This window comes from Stegodyphus dumicola, chromosome 1, assembly GCF_044657685.1.
Source record: "Stegodyphus dumicola isolate Sdum_Otavi_A_Nest chromosome 1, ASM4465768v1".
Classification (NCBI taxonomy): Eukaryota; Metazoa; Arthropoda; class Arachnida; order Araneae; family Eresidae; genus Stegodyphus; species Stegodyphus dumicola.
The window spans coordinates 272,314,632-272,341,911 of NC_140768.1; the positions used below are offsets into that span (position 1 = coordinate 272,314,632).

The 27,280-nt window shown below is 34.7% G+C and overlaps 1 protein-coding gene across 5 annotated transcripts in view; it reads right to left on the bottom strand.

The window, feature by feature from the left end:
- The window catches only part of Fatp1 (Fatty acid transport protein 1), a 210,023-nt gene that overhangs the window by 37,712 nt on the left and 145,031 nt on the right, over positions 1-27,280 (bottom strand). The window contains exon 1 of one of the 5 annotated variants that reach the window (XM_085806921.1): positions 24,139-24,469. The exons of the other annotated variants lie outside the window; for them this stretch is intronic. Within the exon in view, the coding sequence (XP_085663047.1) occupies positions 24,139-24,203 (65 nt within the window). The 5' untranslated portion in view covers positions 24,204-24,469. Of the gene's footprint in view, positions 1-24,138; positions 24,470-27,280 lie in introns of those variants that run through there. 5 annotated transcript variants of the gene reach the window in all.

Genomic DNA, 27,280 nt, shown 5'->3' on the forward strand with positions numbered 1-27,280 from the left:
ATATATTTCACCGTAAATTGTGAAGCAGTGAGGTCATATTTGCAACTTGAGTTAATTGAGTTGCAATCTAACAATCATCTCAAGCAGTTGTTTCTAAATATGCCTAAGTTAGAGTTTTACAAATCATTATCGAAAATAAGTTTCCCATATTTAATATTTCAAGCCCAGAAAATCAGTACTATGTTTGCTTCATCTTATATATGTGAACAAGTGTTTTCAACTATAAACCTTAGAAAGAATTATTTCAGAAATAGTCTGAGAGATGAGCATTTAGCCTCGTTCCTTAGAATCAGTACATCTCACTTCGAACCTCAATATAAGGAACTTTTAAAAATGAAATCACAATTTCATTCATCTCATTAACATATTTAATTTGTAATACTTGTATATTGTTTTTAAAATTTTAGAAAAACTTATCTTGGTCCACCAAACTGTTTTCTTTCGATTTTTGGCGCGCGACCGAAAAAGTTTGCCCATCCCTAGGTAACAGGTTGCTTCTGAAAACTGCGCTTTTCTGAATTCATAGTTTTCTCTGTGACAGATAGGAGAATGCTAGTCACTAACCATGGCTTTAATTGATCAAAACATCCGACTCCTTTTTCTCCCGTAAGTACACATATTTTCCCGCTAAATTTCTCTCAGGGCTGCTCTGAACACTCTCCCTGGTCTCATTAGTCATATTCCATCGCAGTATCGTATTCAGAAATCTTTTATTTACGTTAAAAGGTATTCCAAGCGTAACAGTAGTAATGCTACCAGTGATTCTAAACGTAAGAAAAGTCATGATGTTCTTATCCATTCTATTGAGAAAGCAAAATTTTGAATAAATTTAGAATTTGGAGAATAAATTTTTAAATTATATTGTACAGTTTATTTTATTATTATTTATTAATACTGATAATGTCTTACTGCACCAAATTTAGCAATTAACCTCACTGAATACATATATATATATTACTTGGATATCATATTCTACGTAATGTTAGCTGTAATCCGCAGTATGTCCTGAAACGAATTATTGACGAATACGAGGATAGTAATTTATTACTATATCTAAAAATTTCATCTCCATATTTACCGTTTCATTACAGGCACTTCGGGTTGCGAATATTTGCATTTCACTTATATTTCCTGCAGTTTTGTAAATTACGCATGAGAATGTGCGATCGGTAAATGTGAAACCATGTGTAATCGCTAGTTTTCCCTTTTCCCCTCCAATCGTAAACGATTTCGAGACATACATGATTATTTTATAATGTAGATACGGTAACATTCAATTTTATACATTACTTCAATTTTGCAAATTCTGAAAAAGGTTCCTCTTCCATAGCAATATACTACAGAATCTCGCATGCAATGAAAACTCTTAATGCGACATTTTCTGACAAGAATTCTAAGGCATTCTACAGTTTTCCCCATAATTAACTTTTGCACTGATGATGCGAAAACAATATCCTTGTACTGATTTGGTTTTAAGGCACGTAATAAAGGAGGGGGAAGTTGCACGCAAAGGAGAAAAACTCATTCTCTTTGAAGGTCAGAGAAAGGAAAACCCTCTTCACAACAGAAGAGACACCATAATTTTTTTCATTTGCAACACTGCTTTCTTTTAACATCTTCGAACCAATATATTAAGGGCAATTCCAACTAAATTTCGATACTCATCTGTTATCGTTCCGACGATCTTCATAATTTTCAATTAACGGAAAAGCATAAAATAAGGCTTAATCCTCAATTATACGCATACTAATTAATATAGGTTTCAAGTAATCAAACTTACACAGGTTTACCAAAATTAATGATTGTACCGTACCGACGTAAACTGACTGTGATACTGTCACACGGGGTTGAATTGCTGATTGAAATCAATAGGCCCTGAAAATCAAAGAACAGGGTAAGCATCACTTTTCCCGCAGAACATTGGCTCTTTAACTTTTTGCAACGAGAGGACGAAAGATGACACCAATGCACAGTCGACGTTTTCAAATAAGGTTCGCAGTGGTGGCGCCAGCTTTTGTCGCCTGCAACAATCCGCTTAAGGAACCTGTTGCCTTCAATAGTGAAAGGCATCAGGTACTTCAGGCAAACAGCCAACCGATTCGATTTTTGTTTAGAATCCACCGGCTGCAGATATTATAGTAGCCTGACTCCTGCCGGATAATGCTCACATGCTACCGAAGTTTTTATGTCGAGATTCTTTGAGAACGCGCGTATGGATATGAGACATTCCGTCCTAATCGCATCATCAACTGCCCGCTTCTTGTCTGTTATTGATGTCGAGGGCCTCCCAGATCGACTTGCATCTTGAATCGAGTAGCGAAAAGCACTGAAACATAAAGCACCATTCCCACAACGAATGGTTTCCGACATATATACAATCTTCACAATCCATTGGATGTCTACCGTTAATCTTCATATTCCGTTGGATATTTGCCCTTCGGCAGCCAAAAAAATGAATAACAGCATAATGATCCTATTTGGATGCATTTCGTAATAACATCGTCATTGTTAACATTCGAGCATTTTCGATTCCATGTTAGGAAATAGGCGAATGCGACAATAATCTCATATCAAAATGTTCGTGCTTATATATATTCGCATCGACGATGTGTTAATTTCCATAAAGGCTGCAGGGGCGCTTTTAAGCGCATATGTTTTAATCTCCCTTATATATAAATACATATGAAACACTGAATGACTACAGTAATTAATAATTATAAAACTCGGAATATATCTCACGTCTAGGAGTACATCATATGATTAGTGATGTCTAGACCCCACTATCATCTTAAGACTGCCTTAGACATAAAGCACAAGCAGATTGATTTAAATATTTTATTATGTATAGACAAAAATGAAAACTCTTACGCAGTCAACTAATTCGCTGAGATTCGTATCCGAGTCTTGGTCCCACCAATGGCAGAACGGTTAAAGACTGTTGAATACTGGGAGTTTGCCCTGGATTCAAACCTAGGCAAACAGGCTTACTGCATGGTTGGTTTTCATAGATTTCCCCGTGTAAAACGTGAATACGACCCATTTTCCTTCAGAAAGTTTTCCTCGAATGCGTCCCTCTCCTTAGCAGATAGCCCTTGCGTGTTTTGTCATATCCAAATAGCCAACCAACAAATCTGGGTTTTACTACTAGTATATTTTCATTGGTCTTATCCACTCGACCACTGGCAACAGCAAAAATGGCAATCGCGGGGGAAAAGTCACAAAATTCGCGAGACGATAAAATATTGGCCTGAAATTTATACTAGTAATTTACAAAAATTTTGCCGAACGGCAGCACTCTGAGAATCGGTTATGCACAAGAATGAACAACAATGCTGTTAAGATCTATTAACAATCTTGTTATTTCGCGTAATGCAACCTTCATCCCTGCAGTTTACTGTAGCGAACTTTATAAACCATATTTTAAGTTCTGTATATGCGTGTAAATGGGGTATAGATTAGGTGCTAGTAACAGCGCAAAAATGTTCTGCGTTAAAACTAGCAAATTATAAACGAGCGAAACGTATAGCTAAATATACTTTCTAAGGCGCGTAGATTTCCGATGTAGATTGTATTCTGCCATGACGCCATTTTGTATTTTAACTGAAAATAATATATCTGCTTCGAAGTGTAATAAAAATGACGATTTATCGATAAGTAGAATTCAAGGTAATGAATTTAGTTTTTATCATTTTAGACGTATATTTCTCATTAATTAGGTCCTGACATCGAAATTATGTAACAAATTCCAGAATTTTTAATTTTTTTATAAAAACAGGGGATTATAAAAATAAACAATTTTCAGTTCACGTTATAAATAACATACAGAATAGCACCAGTTAGTCGTAGCTTTAACGATAATTATTTTACAACATTTTTGTACTTTAATGGCATATGCATTATTTGCACTAATAAATCTGAAATGTAGATAAAAATCTTGTGTCAAAAGGCAAATAAATTTTCTGCTCTTCTCAAGCAGAAAACAGTACCTCATTTGTTTACACAGAAATAAATCCTGTTGTTGCGTAATTATTAGTTTCATCAGATCATTAAATTACTTTTACCAAATTTAGTTGCGTATAGCTAAATCCAAGCGCTTATTTGGTACATAATGTCAACCATTTCTATGTATTCTAATACTACTACTCACAAGTTTGTTTCTTTAAAAAAAAAACTAGACGTTGTAACTTTTATTTAATTAGCGTCTAACCTAGTTACTGCAGAATGCAAAAATTCTATTGCTATAAAAAAAAGTCTGCGAAAGCATTTGCAGCAAGAGTTAACCGTTCATAACCTTAGCCAGTTCAGTTTCACCTGACACATATTCTATTTCAAAAGTACAGATCATGACCGCAGGGCTACTACTTAACGTTTTGCAAATCAAGCGTTAACGAGGGCAAACGTACGACTAACCAACCACTCTTTAGTAAAAACTCAAACGACCGCGTTTTGTGAATAAACTCTCTTCTTCGCTTGACTCTTCCCACTTTCGCAATCAAGAGTTGCACAACGCTATAGTTAAAGAAAAGGTCACAAGGAGACGACATTTTGACCAACAATTATTACAGTAAAAAGTAGGGAAACAATTAAATAATCACGAACAAACATGTTATAATAAAAATATACGAAATCGAACAAATGCAGATATGAACAATAAGATCTCATTAAATTAAGAAGATATTTAACTTCATATTCTAATTTACTAGCAGGATTTTGTTGTTTAGGGTGATGAAAAATATAAGTAACAACCATAAAGTTCTAATTCTTTTTTTCTTTATATATATATATATATATATATATATAAAGGGCTCTAAAAATATAATTTTACAACCATCTGATTCAGAGTTTTCTTGAAGTTAAATAGAATTTCTTACACATAAATAAATAAAATGCCAATTATTTCATGCACAGAAAAATGCCCATATACTTTTCCAACCTCAGAAGCAAAAATAATACAAGAGAAATTAAACACAGATGATGGATCTGCTAACTATGGAGCTCTCGGATGTTCTAACAAAACACTGTTAAGATATTCAAAAACTGAACTCTCTTCTTGATAACCAGCTACACACAGCAGCAACACTCGTTAATCAATATAAAGTTTCAAATAAAGCTTCCATTATTTGGACACTATTGTTTAGGTAATTTTATTTGCTACTCAGAAGCAATGATAATTTATTTGACACCCACAGTACATTACCATTCAGACACATAACGCTTGCACCTACAGCCTCCAAGACACATTTCAGTTCCTCAGAATCCTACCTTTTTTTCCTTATAAAAGAAACAAGTGTTGGTAAAGGTCTGTGAGAATGTCTTAATTAGGCCTCTAATGATGCTTAACTGCTATGAAAAGTGACCTTCGATTGGTGACATAAGAATTCGAAGCACAGAATATTCAAGACTGTTATTAAGATAAGTTGTTGATTAAAAGAGGAAAAGAAGAAACTGATCTGAAGAAAATGCAATGACTGAAGAAAATAAAAATTACAAAAGGTAAAGCTGAATGATCAGCAATGGCTAGACCTGTGCTACAAAAGCAACATTGTAATAAAGAGGCTGGAAATTAAAACTGAAGGTCTTAAAACTTAAAAAGATAATGGTGACGACGATCAACTTGAAAGAATAATGGTGATGAAATTATGAGGTATGTAACAGCATATTAAATCTTCAATATAAAAAGCAGATAATGCTGTTAACTTTTGTTTTATACTTGCTTTTAACGTGCCTTTAGGCGCTTTAATTTTTTAATTTGATAACATCCAATAATACGATAGCAAGCCATACTTTTTTTCATCCATTTTTTCTCTGAGAAATGGCCAAGTTATAGCCAGTTCTAACAAAACCACTTCAGACTAATCAACCGCTAACTAGACATAGAAAGTGAAGGTTCAACCACAGATCAAAAGCCAACGAGTTTTACAGTAATATTAGACACCAAATACGCGTGGCTCAAGACCACATAAAGGAAATAGCTGAAGAAACATTTGAAAATGCATCCAGAAGTTTTTTCGTAAACGCACATTATTCTCAAATATTTTTTTAAATGCTTCAAAACGTCAAATGTATGCTCAAGCAGCCACTAGAATTTAATACGAGTACTCTGAGCTTTTTTACTACTTAGTGTCCCACTCCCCCCTTTTTTGTGTGTGTGTGTATGTGTGTTAGTGCGCGCGCTTTAATTACGGTTGATTAGTAAGGAATAAATGATTTCTGAAGTAAAATTTACAATAAATACACATATCTTTTTTTAGGGAATTGGATTATTTAGTTATGGCAAAGCACACGAGGGCTGTCTGATTAAAGGGAGGGATGTCTTTGTGGAGGACTTTCTAAGGGAAACTGGCTCGTATACATGTTACACATGGGAAAAACCGCGAAAACTCCCATACAGCCAGCCCGTTCGCGGGATCCGAAATACCAGTGTTCAGTGTCTTTACCGATCGGCCGCTGGTGGGCTCTTTTTTTAGGGGAGGGGGTAGGCAGGAGATGGGTGCATCAACCTTAAAAATTCACTATAACATTTGTTGGGCGCCGTCTGATATCAAGAAATAATATCTACGCCTTTTAAACACAGCCTGCGACTGTATTAACGTTTGTTATAATCCTGGAAATGCACACTACCTTATTTTAATACTAAAATATTATACAAAGATAATCTACTATTGATATGTTTTTCAGCTTAATTCTGGAATTCACACTTTCAGCATAAGACCATTATACGCAATCATTTGCTGCATAACTTGGAAACATATAGATCCTAATAATAAATTCACGTGGTTGGTGTTGCTTTGGTCACTACTAAGATAATACTACAGAATTCAACGGCTTCCTTCTTTTTTCAAAACTTATGATGCTGAATTACAAAATGTAAGTTAAATTTTATTAATCATTATGCAGAATTATGCGAAGGCTATCTGCCTAAGGCGAGAAATGCTTTCATGAAAGATTTTTTACAAGAAGTTCGCTCTATTTACGTTTTAAACGGGGAAAACCAAAAAAATCCCATGCAGCCAGCCAGTTCAGCAATAAATCGAGCCCAAGTAGAACTACCTGTGTTCTGCGCCAAAGCAAATCGTCCACAGTTGAGCCAACAAAAACGGAAGAAATGATTAAATTGACTATTTACAAAAAAATATATGAATCATTATTCTTGATTATCTAATATTTCATTAATAAAAGTAACTTTATAATTTAGAAGCAAACGATCTCGATTATAATGATAAAATGAAAATAAAAGAAATAAGCATTACTTGACTCTTTTTGAAAAATTCTTTCTTTTCCTTCCTCTCTAAGAAAAACATTCCATCTTGAAATCAAATTTAAATACAAAAGAAGAATTATTCAAACTCTACTAATCATAGAATCCCACATGTTTTAGACACGGAATATCATATTTAATCAATTTTTTTGTCCTGTTGTGTTTGATCCAAAACGCTTGGAACACCCAATACATTTTTAAAGAATGGATAATGGAAGTCTACATTCTTTGTCAAAAATTATTTGATAGGAAAAGAAATAAACTCAAAGCTGTGCTTACTATTTAATCAAGTCTATACACAAGAGAAAGACAGGCAGGAGGAACAAGAGTTAAAAGTATGATTTTATAAAGATCCAATGCAAAGTCTTTGCTTCAACAGATAAACCACTACCAACTTCAGAAAACTGTACAGTAACCCTCCCCCGCCAAATAATAATGCATTCCATAAACATTTACGTAATTTGAATTTTACGTGCGTCAAATTTACAAAATCTTTCAGCGTAGCTTAGTAGCAAACTGTAATATTATTGTTATATGCATGTATATTATTTACACAGAATTCTTTTCTAAACGAAGCACCACGCAGAAGTACTTATTCGGATACAAACTAAACACAAAATGTAAAATAAAGATAAATTAATACAAAAACTCGCAATTTCTAATTTTTTCGATTTTGCAGACAGTAGGCAATCAGGGTCGTCTGACTTTTTTATCCTTAAAGAGTTAGTGAGCGGCTACTAAGAAACATGTCTAGTGTAGACTGTGGGGTCATAGACTTTTTGTCATCGTAAACGGTCTTGTAGTTAGAAACATTAGAAAGAATACATCTGCTAAAAAATTATCAAGCCGTTTGGTTTTCGAGTCTATAGATTCTAAAGTTAAATGTCTTGGGTAATTCTTTTATTGTAAACACATGTAAACAAACGCTAAGACGTATACGATTAAACTAACTCCGGCGATTTTTGTTTGAATACAAGAGTGTACGGGTAGAAGAAAGTATTGTGCTTATTGAGTACTTATTTGTAATTGGAGGTTTCAGTTCGAACGTTACGGCTTTTGCGCATTTAAGTAAGTCGGGAGATTACTACACACAAGAGCATGGGCAGAACCGATTAACCGTAATGGTAGAGAGATGGTGCCCACGTCCTCCGTTACTACTACTGCACACAAGAGCATTCTTCAAAGGGTGACTTAAAATCTGTCGGTTTTTACCTGACATGACAGAAAATTCAATAAAGAAACATTCAACAGTTTATCAGTCATTACACTGATCTAGGACGAATGGTCTAAAATGAGTCAAAGGACTTAATTTAGCTTGGATAAGTCCGTCCAGCTTACGTCTACGTTGAGCCAGTAAATATCTACATCACTGGAACTGAATGAGGACGGTGGAAGAGCTACTACAAAAACACCACCCTGATCGCATCACTATATCACTGCATATTCTTTTCTAACAGAAACGTAAAGAAAATAAAACGGATATTTTTACTTCTGAAGAGAAGAACACGGAAAGCACCGATATTTGTGGCAACAATGAAGCTGGAGAAAGAGGTCCACGGCACAGCCAAGAAATGGCCTTCCCATCAAGTCAACAAAACTGTAGATTTGTTCAATGTTAAAGCCATGCACTACTTTAGGATCACCCTGAAGACGTGCGAGAAGGAAACTATTTTAGACGACTTTTTGATACCTAGATCTCTCAAAAAACCAACGTTAGATATACAAAGTGTACCACCTCAAGTGAAAGATTAGGAAGACTTTAACAGGCACTAAAAAATGACTAGATACACATACACATACATAGTGTATATATAAAGTTTTACAATTAATAAGATAACAAATTCCAACATGGTAATGCTAAGACGTATACCGTTCGTGCTGGGGATAGGGGCTTTTGAAAGAGCCTGAAATTTTTATACACTGGTTTGCAACTACACCCCGAGCTCGGGAAGTGATTTAATTATTTCCACAGTAATCTATGTATAACAGCGATCCGCATAATGAACCTTTTCCTGGCATTTATTGCGCTCGCTATACAAGGCATCACTATACAATCCGATAAATATTATGTGCAGCCATCACGATCTTCAGTTTCAATTAGGAAGCTAGACACGACAACAAAACCTGAAACAACCGAAGCATTGCGTTATTTTACACTACAATGATCCAAATAAAGGCAATAATTACTTGCCTTATCAGAGACATGACAAAAACAATTGGCATCTGCCTCAGGTAATCTTGTTCGTTTCGTTACTTTCGCTTTCACTTTGGCATGTCAATCTTATCTCGAAGCTTCTTAAGTTCGTAAGTTTCAAAGTCAAAAGTTCACGCGTCATCAAACCAGTGAAAGTGTGAAACTTAACATTTCTGCACTGAATTCCAAACCCTATAAGTTATTATTAAAAATTTGGCATCTCACCTTCAACTGGGGGGAGGATACTTCTTTTCGCTGCAGTATATTACAACTAATGCACATATTCATATAGTAATCATTTCCCTTTTACAAGATTTACGTACGTAAATGTGTAAACTTAGAATTCAAAATACATATAATTACACAGATATTATTAGTGCTTTCAGAATTTTTATAGCTGGAAGGACACATCTAGGATCAATATTTAATGAAATAATGCTTGCAGCCATTTTTCTGGAATATCCTGCATATATAAATGTCACCGGTAACTTCCTGCGATCTGCTAATTAAAAATGGGCTAGAAAAATGCTGCTAGTGTTATATTCGCAAGTCTAGGCAGAAGTTTCCAGTCTCGTACATTAATTAATATGACTATTTTAAATTACTTCCCTGCATAAAAATTGAATTGATTGACAGCTTCTTGCTGCTTCTGAATACTCAAGCAAGAAAACATTTTTTTCAGTAATAATTGCTTTATAGCCCAATAAATTCTCAGTACATAGAAAATACATCATCTCACAAAGAGAATGCAGAAGATTTAGTGGTAAAATTATTCAAATGCAAGGAATACGCAGCTGGACGATTTATGTAAATGATCTAAAATGCAAGTTTCCCACGTAATACGTCAGCGAGATAATACACAAGGGAAATCAGACAAGTAGACAGCCGACACTCTGCGGCAAAGCGAAATCGGTTTTTGAAGCTCTTTTTCGTTTCAGAAGAGATATATAGTCGAACACATGCCTAGCAGACGATGAAACTGGCAGTTTTGGCAGTCAGACCTTTTCACGGGAAGAAGAGTCCTCCTTCATATCACAGAGGGAGCGCACCTATATATGCGTTCACAACAACACGCTTGTATCGACGCATTCGAAGGCATGCGGTGACAGCCCTACAAAGCACGACTGTCCACATTATGCAGAATATGCACAGAATTTTTCGATGCTCCAGAATTGGAAAGAAAAATTTTTAAACTGGATGAAAGCGGCCATCCTTTATGAAGATCGCCACTGACGCAAAGGCACCGATGCCAAAGCCTGCGTTATTGTTGGAACAGAGCCTCCAGCTGCGAATGATGAACGGCATAGGGTCTAACAACGCAACGTCATGGTTTAGGACACCATCACTTCTATTTCGTATCAGAAGTACAATGTTGAAACGACGATACGTGGGTACAGTTGTTACAATACCCTAACTTCAGCGGCTGCAAAATGATGTTTTGAGCAAGACAATGTCCACCAGAAAAACTCCGCAGATACTTTTTTTGGCCAGCTGTTTTGTGCGGCATAATGGTTAGCGACGCTGGCTGCCGTAACGCTGAGCCCGTATCTCGAAGAAAGCTTATAAGCGTATCGTGCCTCTGCGGCACAGGGGCATTTAAAATATTGGTGAGCCGAAAGTCATCTCGAGGGGATTGATGGTTGGGGATGAAGGGTAACAAATACTCGGATCCGTCTTTTCAAATTCAAATACTCGGATTCTTCATCAAAACTGCGACTGAGTTGTACAGTTAGTGCAGTGAGATTATACCTGTAAAACTAGCTGAAATTTTGATGCTCACAATTTCTTTCTACCTTTCATGCTTCTTCGGCCAGTAAGGTTTCTAAGACCTTATGCGAATCAAGCAGTTGAGAAATCTGGCGTCGTTTCCTCGATCTTTATCAGCCTCCGTAAAAGAACGAAGTGCGCAGGATATTAGAAAACACACGCTTATGGGCGTACATGCCTCATGATAGTATCCGCAAGCTGATATATCATCTGTATCTCGAAGGGTTCTTTCTATCTTGTATCCCCTCGCCAAAGATAGTCCTACATCCAGTTGTACCCAGTACATTAGATTAGTGTATTGCACTATCTTTTAGAAATTAAAATCATTTATTTAGATTTATGCATTCTCTGCCTGTGATAAAAATTCGTATTCTACTCACTTTTTTTCGCGATGTTGCATTTTTTTCAGTCAAGCAGTGTATAAATTCTCATTTAATTGTATCACATGAATCAATTTTCCAACATATCTTGATTCACTGCCTTCTTTTCGAATTTTATCTTGTTCTGAATTCCCTTTACTCTTGCAACAATGGTATAATAAATGACTTTTGAATCTAATCTGTAGAAAAATGCTAAAAATATTTTAAGTATTTATTGCATTGCATCAAATTATTAATTTAAAATCGGCATAAAACACAGAAACAGAACAGTAAACGATTAAAGAATTCTCAAGAAATTTATAGTTATGAATCTGCAAGAGATTGTTCTCAAAGCAAATGAAATGATATATATTGAAAGAACTTCGTGTACTGAACCTACTTGGGTGTACTGGATACCACTGCAAGTATGTATTTATGGTCGCGTTTTCAGAATATTAGATTGATAGTTCGTTAAATTCTGATCCTTTTAATGAATAACTAAATAAAGTACTTGAAACTTGGACCAACTACAGATCGTTTCTTTAAAATAGGCACTTCAAAGTCATTGCCATACTCCCCCCTTTGCGATCATAATGCAAGTGTCGTCATCACCGCACAGCACTTAGTATTTTGTTCACCCATTTGAGATGGTAGTTCAAGTCAGCCTTCATCCAAGCGCTTTTTCCTAAGACAAACATGCTTAGGAATAGAGTGAAAGGGGACCTGCCAGAGCTATTGTTCCCAACCTAACGAGGAATCTGAGCGGAGGAATATAACCTTGAATTTCTTACTTTAGAGTAATAGACTATAGTGTGAAGGATCAGTTGATATGATTCTCTGACTCTAAAATATTTGTATAACTAAATGGATGCTTAAATGTTTGTTTCCAAAGTGTTCAAAGCAGACAAATTTTTCTAGCGTTTTTTACTGATTTTCAGTGCTCCCTTTTACACTGCTCCTCGGACCACTAAACGCCCTCCTAGACCACCTCAGCAACTACAGATGGACGATAACGTCCACACGAGAAACTACGATATAAAATACATCTAACGACAATAATGTAGAATAATAAGGGATTTTGTGAGTAGTAATCTAAGATAATAAACTGTGTTTTTTGCCGGGAATCAACCCAAGACCTTGCAGTTGCTTACTAGACGAGCTGACCCTACCCCAAATCAGCACACGTGAGGAATACTTTACGTTTATTGAAATCGCAAGTTATAAAAAAAAAATAATAATAATAATACGTAAACACCTTGAATATTTGTTTTATGAGCTTCAACACATTCAGGCTACATTCTACTGTTTAGTAATCCGAGAACGATAAAAATCAGAGATATAAACTTGGGACAAAATAAATTAGACATGCGAATACTTTTTTTATTTCCAATGGCAAATTATGAACAGTTACAGCAAAAAACAAGAACATAGAATACAGCCACACAATGGAAAAAAAAAAAAAAAAAAAAAGCTGTAACAGAATCCATTAATCTCACTTATTTCTTGCCTCCCAGTAACGCTCGGCGAGAAGTCTTGCGCAGAGCAGGACAGTGGGGTAGATGTGCAGCATCCATCACCTCTTCAGAGCTGCACACAGTGCATATCGGAGGAGGAACAATTTTGAATCTATGAAGATGATATCGTAGCAGTCATGTCCGGTGGCAAGGCGGAAATCAGCAACCGCTCTACGCCTTGGGCCATTACATTACATAAATTCGGGATAGCATTCTTCCAAGACAAACACGATGATAGAGATCTTCTTGAGCACGTACTTTGAAAGATCTCTTAATAAGATCCCTAACAGTATGGAAAGACAAAGGACGAGAAATATTCTGCATGATTAAAGCACCACTTTTTTTGCCAAGAAATCGGCTTTCTCGTTACCTGGAATCCCACAGTGGGCAGGAGCCCACTGGAGGACCATAGTTTTCTCAAATGAAGCCAGGTTTTGTAGATAATGTCGACAATCCAATATGTCCTCTGATATGGGACTTTTATCTGAAACGATAGCCAACAGAGCAGCTCGGGAATCACTGAGTATAACAGCTCTTGTAAATTTTTCTAAGTGGTATGGTAGCTAGTACAGAGCTGTGCGAATCGCAGCAATTTCACCGTCAAACGCAGAACCTCTGCCCACAGGAATGTAGAAAGAGAAAATTTCGGAGAAAACTCCGACACCTGCATTAGGGCCATCAGACAAGAGGGATCCATCAGTAAAAATCCGAAGCCATTCTGGCTCAGGGTAAAAAATGTTTAATACTGCGAAAGCGAGGGCTCTTAAAACAGAGGGATCTGTATTACGTTTGGTTACTTTTTGCCCAGGTCAAGATTAATCCAGAAAGATTTCAAATTTATTGGATTCTGAAGTGGAACAAGTAATTCTGGTTCATTTATTAAACCAAGTGAACTTTTTAACTGAAAAACTCTCTGTAGAAAGCCCTTTTAAACTCTCTGTGTCTTTAGATTTCCAGTCAGATCTTGATTGACTTCATTCCAGAGTGAAAGACACCCAGGAACTCTAATGATCTTTTGCCAGAGAATTAAGGCATTCTCTTGAATTACGGTTCTTAAGGGTTTATCACTAGTTAACATAAACATGGCGTCAATCGGGGTGGTCTTCACGACTCCAGAAACAATACGTAAATACTGATTTTGGATTTTTTCTAGAGTACATTTTCCACGGCTACAACAAGTGGTTCACAGCAGTAAGTCAGAAGGGGGAGAATAAACGAATGATAAGCAGGGTTTGTCTAGTGCAACCCCACCTTGCCCCAGCAAGGCGTTTAAGGACACAGAGTCTCTTCGTAGCACGATTGGACAAGTCCTCTACATGTGGTTTCCATGTTAATTTGTGGTCAAACGTCACACTCAAATATTTAAATTTATCGCACAAGGGTATTGGGTACCCTTATACGTCATCTGAAGATCCACAGATTGGTGCATAAGTGAGAAAGTCAGGCAGTATGATTTATTTAAGTTCACCTCCATATTATTAGTATCACACCAAACTTCCAAAGCATTCAAGGTAGCAGAGAGTTTAGTCTTTATATTTCTCATTGCACTTTCGCTTTTAGAAACTTTCCAGAAAACCAAATCATCAGCGTATAAAAGGCACTTGACGCCAGAAATCTCTCGTATTTTATACATCAAATCATTAATACAGATGTTATAAAAAGAGCAACTACTAACAGCTCCCTGTGGGAGACCTGTTTTTAAGATCTTAGATTTCGACAGAGCGTTACCGTACCTGACTCTGAAAGAGCGCTGGCACAGGAAGCCTCTAATCCAATTAAAAAGATTTGCTCTAATGCCTAGCCCCGAGAGTTTCAGTAGGAGGCACTCCCGCTATACTTTGTCGTAAGCAGACTTGAGGTCAATAAAAACTGCGGTCAAGACCTGTCAATTATCAAGGGCGTCCTTGACACATTGACTCAGGAGGCCAACATGTTGGTTAGTAGATCTGGAGCTTCTAAACCCCGCCTGCTCCTCGGTAAGAAGCCCGCAAGTTTAAGTAATAATTAAGTTTTCTCACAATTATTTTCTCCATAGCTTTCCCCATAATACTAGTAAGCGAAAGTGATCTATAGTTACAGAGACTATCCCGATCTTTGTCTTTCCTATGCATGAGAATAATGATAGAAGTTCGCCATTCAGTTGGTACAATACCAGTGTTCTAAATTAGACTGAAAAAGATCCAAACAGTCTCACGGTGGAGAAACTCAGAAGGCCAATTCGCTCGAGTAATGGGTGCCTCAAAAACTGAATCAGTAGAAGATTCAAATTCCGATTGCAGGAGGGTAGTTTTTGCTTAATTCTGGACGAATGTATTTTTGCGTAGCAAATAAGTTACGAATATTTTTAGTTATATAAATATATACACAGAGGCATAATATTTAATATAAAATTGACAATAACTATACTTTACTTCAATGGTTCATTTTGAATAAATAATATAAGGTGTCCAGAATGTCCCTGAACAATTTTACCTTATTACGTGGGCATTCGGTAAGAGGTAAAGCTATTACACACATATCAAGGTTTTCTCCTAACAGTCTGTTTCCGTTTAATAGACGCACAATGTGAGGATTTGGGATCCGAAAATCCTCATTTCACACGGAAGTTGAAAAGGGACACTCCGAAAGTGAATGTTTGGTATGGGATGCTGCATGAAAAGATTTTCGAGCCATTTTTCTTCCGTAAGCAAACCATGAGAGCCTCAATACAGTTTACCTCGATACATTGATTAATTTATTACCTTTGCCCACAGTTGGAGGATTGTCAACCAGAGGTTGAACACTGCTAGCGAAAGTGTAACCAGTACTAACCCCATTAAGTTGACCCATTCCACACAAGAGCTGTTAAAATTTTTAGGAACTTTGTGGGCATCCTGTACTTTTTTCCAAAAACATTTCACTACAGGTGCAAAAATTTAATCTTCCTAAAGAAGAAATCATCAAGTAGCCAGTTTGATTTTGAGCCTTGAGCAATGCATTAACAGTGGGAAAAAGCAACTCATAGTTTTAAAATACGCTTAAAAAAAGTGACTTCTTATTGGGCGGATAATGTACGAATGATATGTAAACAAATCAAGGAAATACGAACATATGACATTACAGAGTTTTAGAAATAATATAGGAAAAGCGCATTCTCTTTCTATCAGGAAACAATTTGCAACTCATGGATTCTAATTGCCGATGAAAACATGAGAAACCTGACGGTTTTAATAAGGAACGAATGGGGGAATGTACTTTTTCAGTCTAATATCATAATACATACTGAAGTACTTGTAGTTGGAATGCTAGTAGAGAATAGATATTCCAGTGCTCTTATTTGAAAGCTAACCTTTCAGAAATTCTCTAGCTAGATAAGAAAATAAGATATGCTTTCAGAATTCTGAAATATGCACTGTGTTATCAAAAGTGTTCGGGCATCACAAAATTTTGCAGAAAACTTTTATTCTGCTAGCTAATTTCTACCTTTTGTTTGTGTGACTATGGTCCTGCGTATAATCAAAGAAAATATATACATTCAGAAGTCCAATAATAAAAGCCCCGTTTATACACTGTTCAAGGGCTCGCTCGAAAAAAGCGTATAAATGAGAAACACGTACAGCTGAAATTTCGCTATAAGAATATGTTATCGATATTTTGGGTTGTAAAAATTTAATTTTTTTCATCCTACTTTTGGTTTAAAATACTACATATAATTTAAGAAAGTTGATACATTTCATTTTTAAAAAATATGCACATGCATAATATTTAATATAAAAGTGAAAATAACTATACGTTATTTCAATTACTCATCTTGAATAAATAATACGTTTTCCGAAGAACATTTTAACTGGAGATGCAGATACTTAATTTTCCTAAAGACAAAAAATTACCAGGGCAAACTGCACTTTTAAAATACGCTTACCAAATGACATGAAAATTAACAGTCTTCTACTAGAAAATTTATCTGTTCATTCTTATTCCTAAAAACTATCACCTTCTACTAGAAAATTTATCTGTTCATTCTTATTCCTAAAAACTATCACCTTCTACTAGAAAATTTATCTGTTCATTCTTATTCCTAAAAACTATCACCCTTTCATTCAAAATTGTAACTATATAATCGTAACGATTATCCAATTAAATCGTAACTATTACTTGGTCACTTACTTTTAAACGTCTTTTTCATCCCAGATTCTTTCCTTTTTAACAGAAAACGATTTTAATGCTTTTAGTAGAATCAAGGTAAATTATATAACAGACACTAAAATAGTATCTTAAGTTAGAGTCTTCTAAAGTAAACAGATGATTGCGGTAAAACTTAACAGTTACCTTCACCAAGCTACTTCTAATTCTGCCAAAAGAAAATAAATAAAAAATTATTTCATAGTGTCAGTTAAATATATCTGCAATTATAACAAATCATAAACAAACTGCAGAAGTACGTACTAATTAATAGGAGTTATTATTTAATGCAAAAATGATGCCGAAAGAGATTTTATCCCGACTGCAAACGATTAGAGAGGCGAAAATGATATTGGTTCCAAGTTAAAAAATAACAATAAAAATAATCGGACAAATGGCAACCACTTTAAAGACCATTAACGCATACGTTAATATATTATCAATATAAGGCCATTAAAATTGAAATAAAACAACAAACGACTAAATTAAATTTTAAAATTATGCAAAATTTGACCTCATACTAACACTGCTTTATTGAACAGACGTATATATTTCCGCAAAACCAGAAACAAGTCCGCCCCTTTGTTTCCCCAAGAAGCAAATGTTTTAGAAATACACAAAATAAATTCATGTATTGAACAAAGCAAAAAATTTTAAAACTTAGACCAGCGAGTCTCTAATTTTAGTTATTAAGAGATGATTCATTTTTCGATCAGCCCCGCACTGTGAGACAAAGGAGAATGTTTTATGTCGCTGACAAAAGCTAACAAATGCTTTGTATTCTTTTAAGATTTCAGAAACTTATTTATATAGCATAATAATCAAGAAATAAAGGATTTAGGACGAATTGTTGCTGTTTTTATTATTATTATTATTATTATTATTATTAACGTTGTTAAAACGGGACTTTTAAATGCATAAAGGAAATCAAACTTCTTTACTCAAAATGAAGTGTTTACTAAGAAATGATTTACTCATTATCCAAAAACGTTTTAACGTTACTTCAGCTAACAGTTCAAAATAAACTGTTTATAAATGTTACTTGTATTTCAAACAGAGGTTTTTTTTTTTTTTTTTTTTTTTTTTTTTTTTTCGGGGGGGGGGGTTATGTGATTACGCCAAAACTTAGAGGTCTATCTTAAGGGAAGGGATGCCTTCATGGAGGTCTATCTAAGAGAAACTGGTTCGTATATACGTTACACATGGGGAAGACCTGAAAACGCCACGCAGACCTGAAAAATCCCCCTTCGCGGGATTCGAAGCTCAGACAGAATTACCAGTATTCAGCGATTTTACCGCTCAGCCGCTGGTGAGCCTCCAGCAAGAGATAAAAATGCTGCTTAGATTGGCGAAAATTTTGCATAAAATGCCACCGATATCAAAAGTGACTGAAACAACTATCCCATTTATTAAAAAAAGAAGATATTCCCTTTCTTCACTTAGGAAATCAAAAGAAAAATAATGCATAAAATGTTAAATTCTGTTTCTATTAACCGGCGCCAGTAAACAGAAGCTTATCATTTACAGTACGATTACAAAAATTTTCTGGTTTCACTTTAAAGACGCATATTAATCATAATATACTATTAATTATATTAAGAAAACGCATATTAATTCTGTGTATAACTATATCAATTCCTCCGGCAAGGAAATATTAATTACTGACATAAATATCATTAACAATGCAAACTGCATGCTTAAAGCGACATAAATACTACAGAAGAAAACTTTCCGGTAGTTAAACAAATGGTAGTGACGAAGAAAGGAGATTTCACAAACGAATTATAAGTCGTTTGGTGTTCGAATAAAGACACCTACCTACATTAATTGATGCAAATACTTCCTCATTTATGATTTCTAGGGCTCTTTCACAAGGTCTAATTCCGCTGCTGAATAGGTACTTCGAAAATGAAATGCAAAAACACAGTGGAATTGCGGTAACATAGTTTACATTGTCGCAATTGCTATTTTTGCTCAACTGTCTCACTCGCTCTTTTTTTTTTTTTTTTTTTTTAAATTTTTATTTTTCAATATAAACTACGCAATTTTGAGTAAATACAGTTTATTAAAAATAAGACTTAGCATCACATAGCAAAAGCAGAATGACGGCACACATGCCTTAATTATGAAATTAAGAATGTGCGAGTGAGTATGGGAGGCTGTCGCACTGTGCAAAGACGGTGACACCACAGCCATCAAATTTTAAACATACGTAGAAATATGAACAGGATAATGATATTGCGCACTCATTTGTTTAACAATGAATTTCAAAAAAACATTTTTCTTTATATGTCAATAAATTATGTTTGCAAAAGCAAAGATCTGCTGGAAAAATAAGATTACAGAGGCAAGTCTATTCAACATTGAGGTAAATGGCCATTTCGTTAAATTGGCAATACCTAGCCAAGCTGACGATGGTTTTGGCGACTAATATTTGTCTCCGCCAAATATGACAAGAAGTCGCCAAACTTGGCGACCATTTGGAGACATTTTAGTCTGGCCATTGTATAACTGTAATTGGTGCTGCCACTGAATAAGTAATTAATCCTTTTATTTAACTGTAACCGTATATGGCCCTTACATGCAATTTTAACCGTACATGCATTCCGGTCACTTCGAAAAATGGAAAAGTACTAGAGATTTCTCAAGAGAAAACTCTATAGGGCCATTCACACTGGGGTTTATCTGAGCTAAAGGAGTCAGTTCCATGTGTCGACTAGCTCCGCTATGCCTGCAGTTCAGATTTTTCAACTTGCTGCCCTGTGGGGATAAAGCGATTTTTGAGATGGGTCGGCCACGTCATTTGTCACCGTTAGCTTAAATAAATCCCAGCGTGGAAGGCGCTTGTAAGTCCGGAAAGGTGGTGGTGTGGTGTATTTAGGGCTATCTGCCTAAGGGGAGGGATGCCTTCGTGGAGGACTTTCTAAGGGAAACTGGCTCGTATACACGTTACACATGGGGAAAACACCCATGCAGCCAACCCGTTCGCGGGATTCGAACCTCTATTAAGTCCGGAGAGAGCACCAATTCTGAATACTCTCCACTTGGTTATTCGCGGCTTACCGGAAGACTGGAATGTTCAAGACATTCATAATGAACTCTGTAATGACGATTTTCCCATTATTTAAAAGACTCAGTTTATTCGGAGAACAAATGGATTTGAAAAGAAACTTCTTGTATTTTTTTGGATCGCTGACGAGAAACGATACTGGCAGAAGCATATATACAAAGAAAAAGATTCTGGATCTCCAAGTGTCTATTCGCGGATTCAGATCAAACAGAAGTAATATAATGTGTTTCCGATGGCAACGCTTAGGACAAGGACAACTATTTTGCAACAACGCATCTAGATGTCTGAAGTGTGGGTTAGATCAACTCACCTACACTTGCACTCTACCAAAAGAGGCGAAGCCTACCTGTGTGAGATGTAAAAAATCTCGCATTGCTTCATTCAAGGGCTGCGAATTTTATCCCAAAATTCGTTTTAAAAAGAATACTGAAAAGACTGCTCCCGAGCTGCCTTCTGATGCCAACAAGAAATTTTGCAAACCCAGGAAAAAACCCACTGATGTTTATTATGCTGTAAATACCTCAGCTCCTACTTCTAAGTCTGCCGATTCCATCCCCAAGACTGAATCTCCTGTTGAAAGCCTTCGAGATCATTTTGGTAATTTCTTTGGCAAAATCTTTAAATCTGTTAAGGCCCTGAAAGCTTGATTTCGGTGGAGAAGAAACTTCAGCTTGCTCTGCAGATTTTTAACTTAATTGAACAGCTGGACTTTTAAATGTTCAGCCTTCTGTACGACGATTGGAATTAACTTCTCCAAGGCAAACTAGTTGGCACCATCTCTCTACAGGTTCATGTCTTCATTATCACGACTTCTATTTCTCTCATGCCAGTTATGTGTTTGATTCCCTTTCTTCATCATCATGACGCTTAAATTTTAGCTCATGTATTTCTTCTACTTTCAGCACCTTGTGCATCTCTACTGTAATTGAGCCGGCAGAAAGCTAGTTTCAACGGAACAGGAACAGTTCTGAGTTTTTTAGTTCAGAGATGACTTCGGTGTACTGAGATTGTGCGAGCTTCGTTATTTGGATGCACATTGCACTGTGTTGTGTTTAACGTTCTTAGTAGTTTGAAGTGGTAACTACTGATCAGGCTTTGTTATAATGAGAACTGTAGGAGTATTTTTGTGGAAAGTTCCAAAACTGTAAAGTTTCTTTTGGGAAAATAAATTTTATCAAGCTAGCAAGGGTTGTGTGTGCATTCAATCGAAGCCGCACGCACGAAACAATAAAATGCAAAATAAAAAGACGGTACACAATAAGTCAATACATACTACAATCGTGCGTAAGCATGACCAAGGAATTCAAAATCGCAAAATAGACACACACTCCATAAACTATTGTTGAAAAATTTCCTAAATTCCAAGCTGCTACATTATTATATACTCGTATATAGTATAATTCCCACTTCGTTTTTCCAACTTCGGTATCGTCACTTATTATTACAAAAGAATACTATATTCTAGTATTCTTCACATAGAAAACGCGAGATGCGAGATCTAAAGATGGTCTATCTTAATAGAAAGGTAAAAAGGATTGATTAAAAAATCTTCCCTTCAGGCTTATAACTTACTAGTAGACTCAATAAATAAACCTTTTAAGGATGGAATTCAAAAGTTTTAGGAGAGTGAATGGCTGGAAGCAACTAAAACTGGACATTTAGAGGTAAAATATGATTGAGTTTGAAAACGCGTGAACAGATTATGAAGGCATGGAAATTAATTTCATTGAGAATAATTGAGAAGTTTTCCCAAAGGAAAACGATATATTAAGCCAAAAATTTTAGAATTTATGAATTTGAATGACTTGATTTAATTGAGATTAGAGAGCATAGGCGAAGGCGTAACCTTTTCCTGTCGAGTTCGGCAACAGAAGTTTTCTTTCATTGTTGTTATTACTATCAACTAATTAGGTATAAAAATATTCTCTATAGTTTTGTTTGACAGGTTCCCATAGTTTGGTAGTTATATATATATATATATATATCAATATATCAGACAAAAAGTAAGAAATTTAGAACTAATATTTCACAAACATTTTGAAATTCATAAATTTCAATCTATTTAATATATATATATAACAGCTTCTACCCTCTAGAATGCCATTTTATATAATTGCCTAGCGATTTTATTTTGGACTTTTTCCATAATCTCCATCTGAATTTTTTCCATGAAACAAATATAAAGTGACCAAAATCTTATGCTTTGCTAAATAATATATAAATAATATATTAAACATTTGCTAAAATAAATTATTAAAAAATATCCCTTCCATTCGAAGTTGTAACAAAATTTAATTACTAGAAAAAATTACAAAAATTTCATTATTTTCATAAATGCTTGTAATTTAGTATAATGGGAAAAGAAAGGTCAATTAAATGCACTTTATTACGTCAGAAAAAACAATTATTTTATACCTCATACATCAGGTGCGCCAAATTATAAAATCAGTAACTCTGGATGGTTCTAGTTTACTACAAGAAGGGTAAAACTGATTCCCCAATTCCCAAATGTTTTGGGGTAACTTTTTTATACATATATTTACATACGGAAAATACATTTGTCGGCTTCCTCCTACATCAAAGATGTTTTTATGAAGGGCATCCTATAAAAACGGGCATGCAATTAAACCGTGATCTTAAGGCGTTGTGATTAAAATCTTTCAACTTTATGTAAACAAAATAGAATGGGAAGAAAATTAACCATTTTTAATATTTCAGATGATTCTGTGGTGTAATTCTTGGCTAACATGAATGGGCCATTTGAAAATATATCGCCGGCGCACCACACCGAAGTCAAAAAACTCCAAATGAAAAATTTGGTATGTACCTGGTACACAATAATTCTCATATATTCGCTCATAAAAAAGCACATCTTTACTCTAATACACTGGAAAACACTAAAGCTTACAAAAATGCATGTAAATGAAAAAGGGCGAAATGCGGAAATTCATGCTTCTGGCTAGTGCCGACGGTATGCACCAAAAAGAATTTTTCCCTAGAAGTATACCTTTATTTTGAAAGTTAAATTATTATTTTTTTACTATAAAACTATAACATTAGAAAAAGTTGATTAAATTATTACTTTTTACTATACTATTATAGATAGAAGTAAGTTAAGCATGAGCAGCTAATACTCATTGAAGTAATTACTCTACTAAACTTGATGAATATAACTATTTCCTCATTCTTCACGTATTTCTGAATAAAACTGCAAATGAGTTTAACATGCATTTATACTGTAAAGATTAAATAATATTTGAACTAAAAGCCAATCTATATAATATATTATTGAAATAAAAATACATTAAACGTCATTTTTAAAAATAAATTGCTGAGTTTTGAAGCAATAATTTGTAACAATTCTTGGAAAGGGGAAGAACTGAAAAACTAGTGAACTAAAACCACGTTAGGTTAAACCAATTATTTCTTCCTTTCAAATAAATACTTTATTTACAATAATTAATAAATAATAATTAATAAATAATTTATTTTACTAAATAAATTAATAAATAATTTATTTTACCTTCCCCTTCAAAGCAAATACAGGCTTTCCATACTAGTAAATGCATAAATTTTGGGGGAACACTTCAACTTAAAATTTTTGAGAAAGGCGACGTTTTTCAGCCATTTCCTACAAAATTTTTAGCTTAATCCCCTCTCGAATTTCTCTACGTTTCAAAGCGACTCAGGCCTTTCTCTCCGGCTACATACGTAACTGAAATCAGGATTCTTTTGAATATAATTCCTAGGTACTGAATTACTGATAAAATAATACATTCAAAAATTTAACAAATAAATTAAGAATAATGACTCACCTTAAATCCCGCCGAATGGTCCGTTTATAAACACGAAGCATTCTCACCTTTCGTCTTACACCCATATTTTTAGATGGGGAAGGGGGTTTACACCCACAGCGCAAATTTTTCGCTTCAGTGAAAATTGCGCAAAATTATTCGACCACGTTCAGCTCTTAGAGAAAAACGTCGTGAATGGCGATCAACACATCAATTAAAATACGGAAGTTAAAAAAAAATTCTGTATCTAGATCGATCAGATAATAAAGCAACAGTCTAATGGAATAAGAGCACACGCTCAGCTAGACACACCAGCTGTATTTGAGACGAAACCTCCCGCCGTTGTTGCTCAGAATGGGCCGGTATCAGAACTGGCAAATCAGATGCACGATCGGTATGCGTAGCCTTATTTTCTCCATTGCACGTAGTCTCTTCCTTATTAAAACTGCAACCGTAACCACGTGAACAAACATCGAGACGCCGTGGGCAAACGGAAAATGTGGAACAAAAGAAAGTTGTAGAAATTCGTATACGAGATGGATGGGTTTTCTTTTTACCTGAAAGAGGACAATTCTCGATGATTTCGACAGCAAGGAAAATAAAAGGGGGTGAACAAGCTAGTTTTTGAAGGTCACAGGGTGAAATAAGAAGTAGAACGCTTTCAAAACTACGTTAATGGAAGTAGAAAGACTCCCCTCCGTCATTTCATAAGAATATATTTTAAAAATGCATCAAAAATAGAAACACGGAAGCTTTCAAGAAAGATTTTGAAATGCATCTTCTATACAATCATTAATATTTTTACTAACAAGAACCTAATTGCGTATTTTCATTTTATAGCCAACATGTAAAGAAAAACAAACAGTCATTTTAATTACAATTCAGATCTAAATATTTAAGTAATTATAACAACTTCAATATCAGTAATGCAGAAGATGATTGTATTGTTTACATCATAATACAAGAAGTTTTTGGGTTTTATACTACACTTGAAAAAGAAAAATGTCTAATTACAATAACTTTTCAGTGTTTAAAGGATTAGATTTATTATAAAGCACATAAGTTAAATGCAGCACAAATTACATTACCATATTAAAATAAAATAAATTATAAGAAAACGCATCTCTCTTGCTCAATTAGTTAAGAAAAATATTACTTTTATTTCAATGATAAACTTAAAATGTCGAATGGCAACGTCGAATGTCGAATGGCAACTTTATGAAATGTCGAATGGCAACGTCTCCGAGAATTGTCAATCTTCCAATCCGAACGGATAATGAATGATCTTATGCCTCATAAAATGCAACACCCTCCAGGTTGCACGGATGGTTATGGTCTGGTAGCGTAATATAACGGCACACGAAAAAGGGAAATAAGTTCTAAATATTTCAAACATAATAATAAATAACTGCAGTAAAATTAATAAATAAGAATTATAATTAATGCATAATAAATTCTCAATCTATTACAGTTTCTCTGCTTTTATTCGGGTTTTAAGATAATTTGCGTTTGCTATGTCAAACACCAGTCATACTGTCTAGACAGAATAACTCACATCTGATATGACCTTTTCTGTGCTTTTGTTATTTTTCTTATTTCATGCGGTTCACATACTTGTTAATCGGCCGTCGAAAAACTGAACGGCTCTGAAAAAGTACACCTTCACGCCCGTGCATTCTACTGTACGAAAAAATATTTTTCTATTTTTCATAAACGAAAATTAACTCTTCCAAACATAATACATTGACATCTGCTTTCACGAATTTAATCTTAAGTTTTGCTATGTGAAAACTATAATAGACATTTTTAATTGGATGGTTTTTTTTTTGGGGGGGAGAAGTCTTAATTTAATTGAAATTTTTACTTGAGCGAAACAAATAAAAGGTGTGTGTACAGAAACTCAAGTGTTATGATTTCTGCTTCCACATTGTTAGATATTTCCCCATTTATTTTGGCATGGCATCATTTGACAGTAAAATCATGATTTACGTAATACGAATATAATAATTTTCAGAAAAGTCAAAAAGCTCTAAATTTGGAACAATATAATCATTTAAAATGACAGATTTGTTTTGGTTTTTATTATGACAAAATACTTGAAGGCTATCTGCCAAAGGGGAAGATGCCTTTGTGAAGAACTTTCTAAGGGGAACGGCATGTTTACAAGCTAAACATGGGGAAAACCATTAAAATGATGGCATACGGGAACACTACGACCATTTAAAATGAAATACAGAAACTCAAAGTTTAGTTACTCAAAGGGATACCGTAAGATGCGGAATCGAAATCTTAAATCAAGTCATTTCATAATATTCAAAAATTTTAATGCAATGAATAGCGAGATAAAGCAATATCAAACGCTACCAATAAAAGATATAAAGAAATTGGAATTTTTATTACACATATAATTGAATGCAATCTATTCACTATCACAAAGAACTGCAAAGAAGATACAAAAGGAAAGAATAAAATTTCAGATTATGCATCTATCGACCATCAAACAAAAATAAAACTCCGCAAATTTTAACGTAAGTTTAAGTGTATAAATGCAAATAATGTTTAAAAAATAAGTTCCCATAAAATTTTCATATTTATAAAATTTCTCAGACGACTGTTTTCCGATGAAGACAGATGACCTAATTTCTTCACCAAGAATGGCATAACACTGTTCCAATCTATCAAGAATGGTAAATCGGAGAATCAAAACAGGAAACTAATTATCGATTCAATTGTGAAACACAAAAGTATGTACTTTATTTGCCAACATACACAACAGCAACACTTAATCTCAGTATAACGACAAGATAAACTAGTAGGGACTTTCTACGTCAACTTGACAGATTAGACAAATACTATTACTCACAACCGTTTAAGGAAGGGAATTTGCAGCTTTGCAATTCAATTTAAATTTTGCAGAATGTGCTTTTATTTTTATTACAACATTTCCGTTTCTCTTTCATCATTTCAATTTTAATCTTAAAACAAATATAATTAAAAATAACAAAGACAAAAAAAGGAGACTTATGGTCCATTGAACTACTTGAATTCTTAGACGATAACAATGCAAAATCCACATTCTCGAAGATTCATTTGAAATAATGAAAAATGCTCTACAATACTTATGCTCTCGCTAATAACCCATGGATTAGGATTGGATTATTCA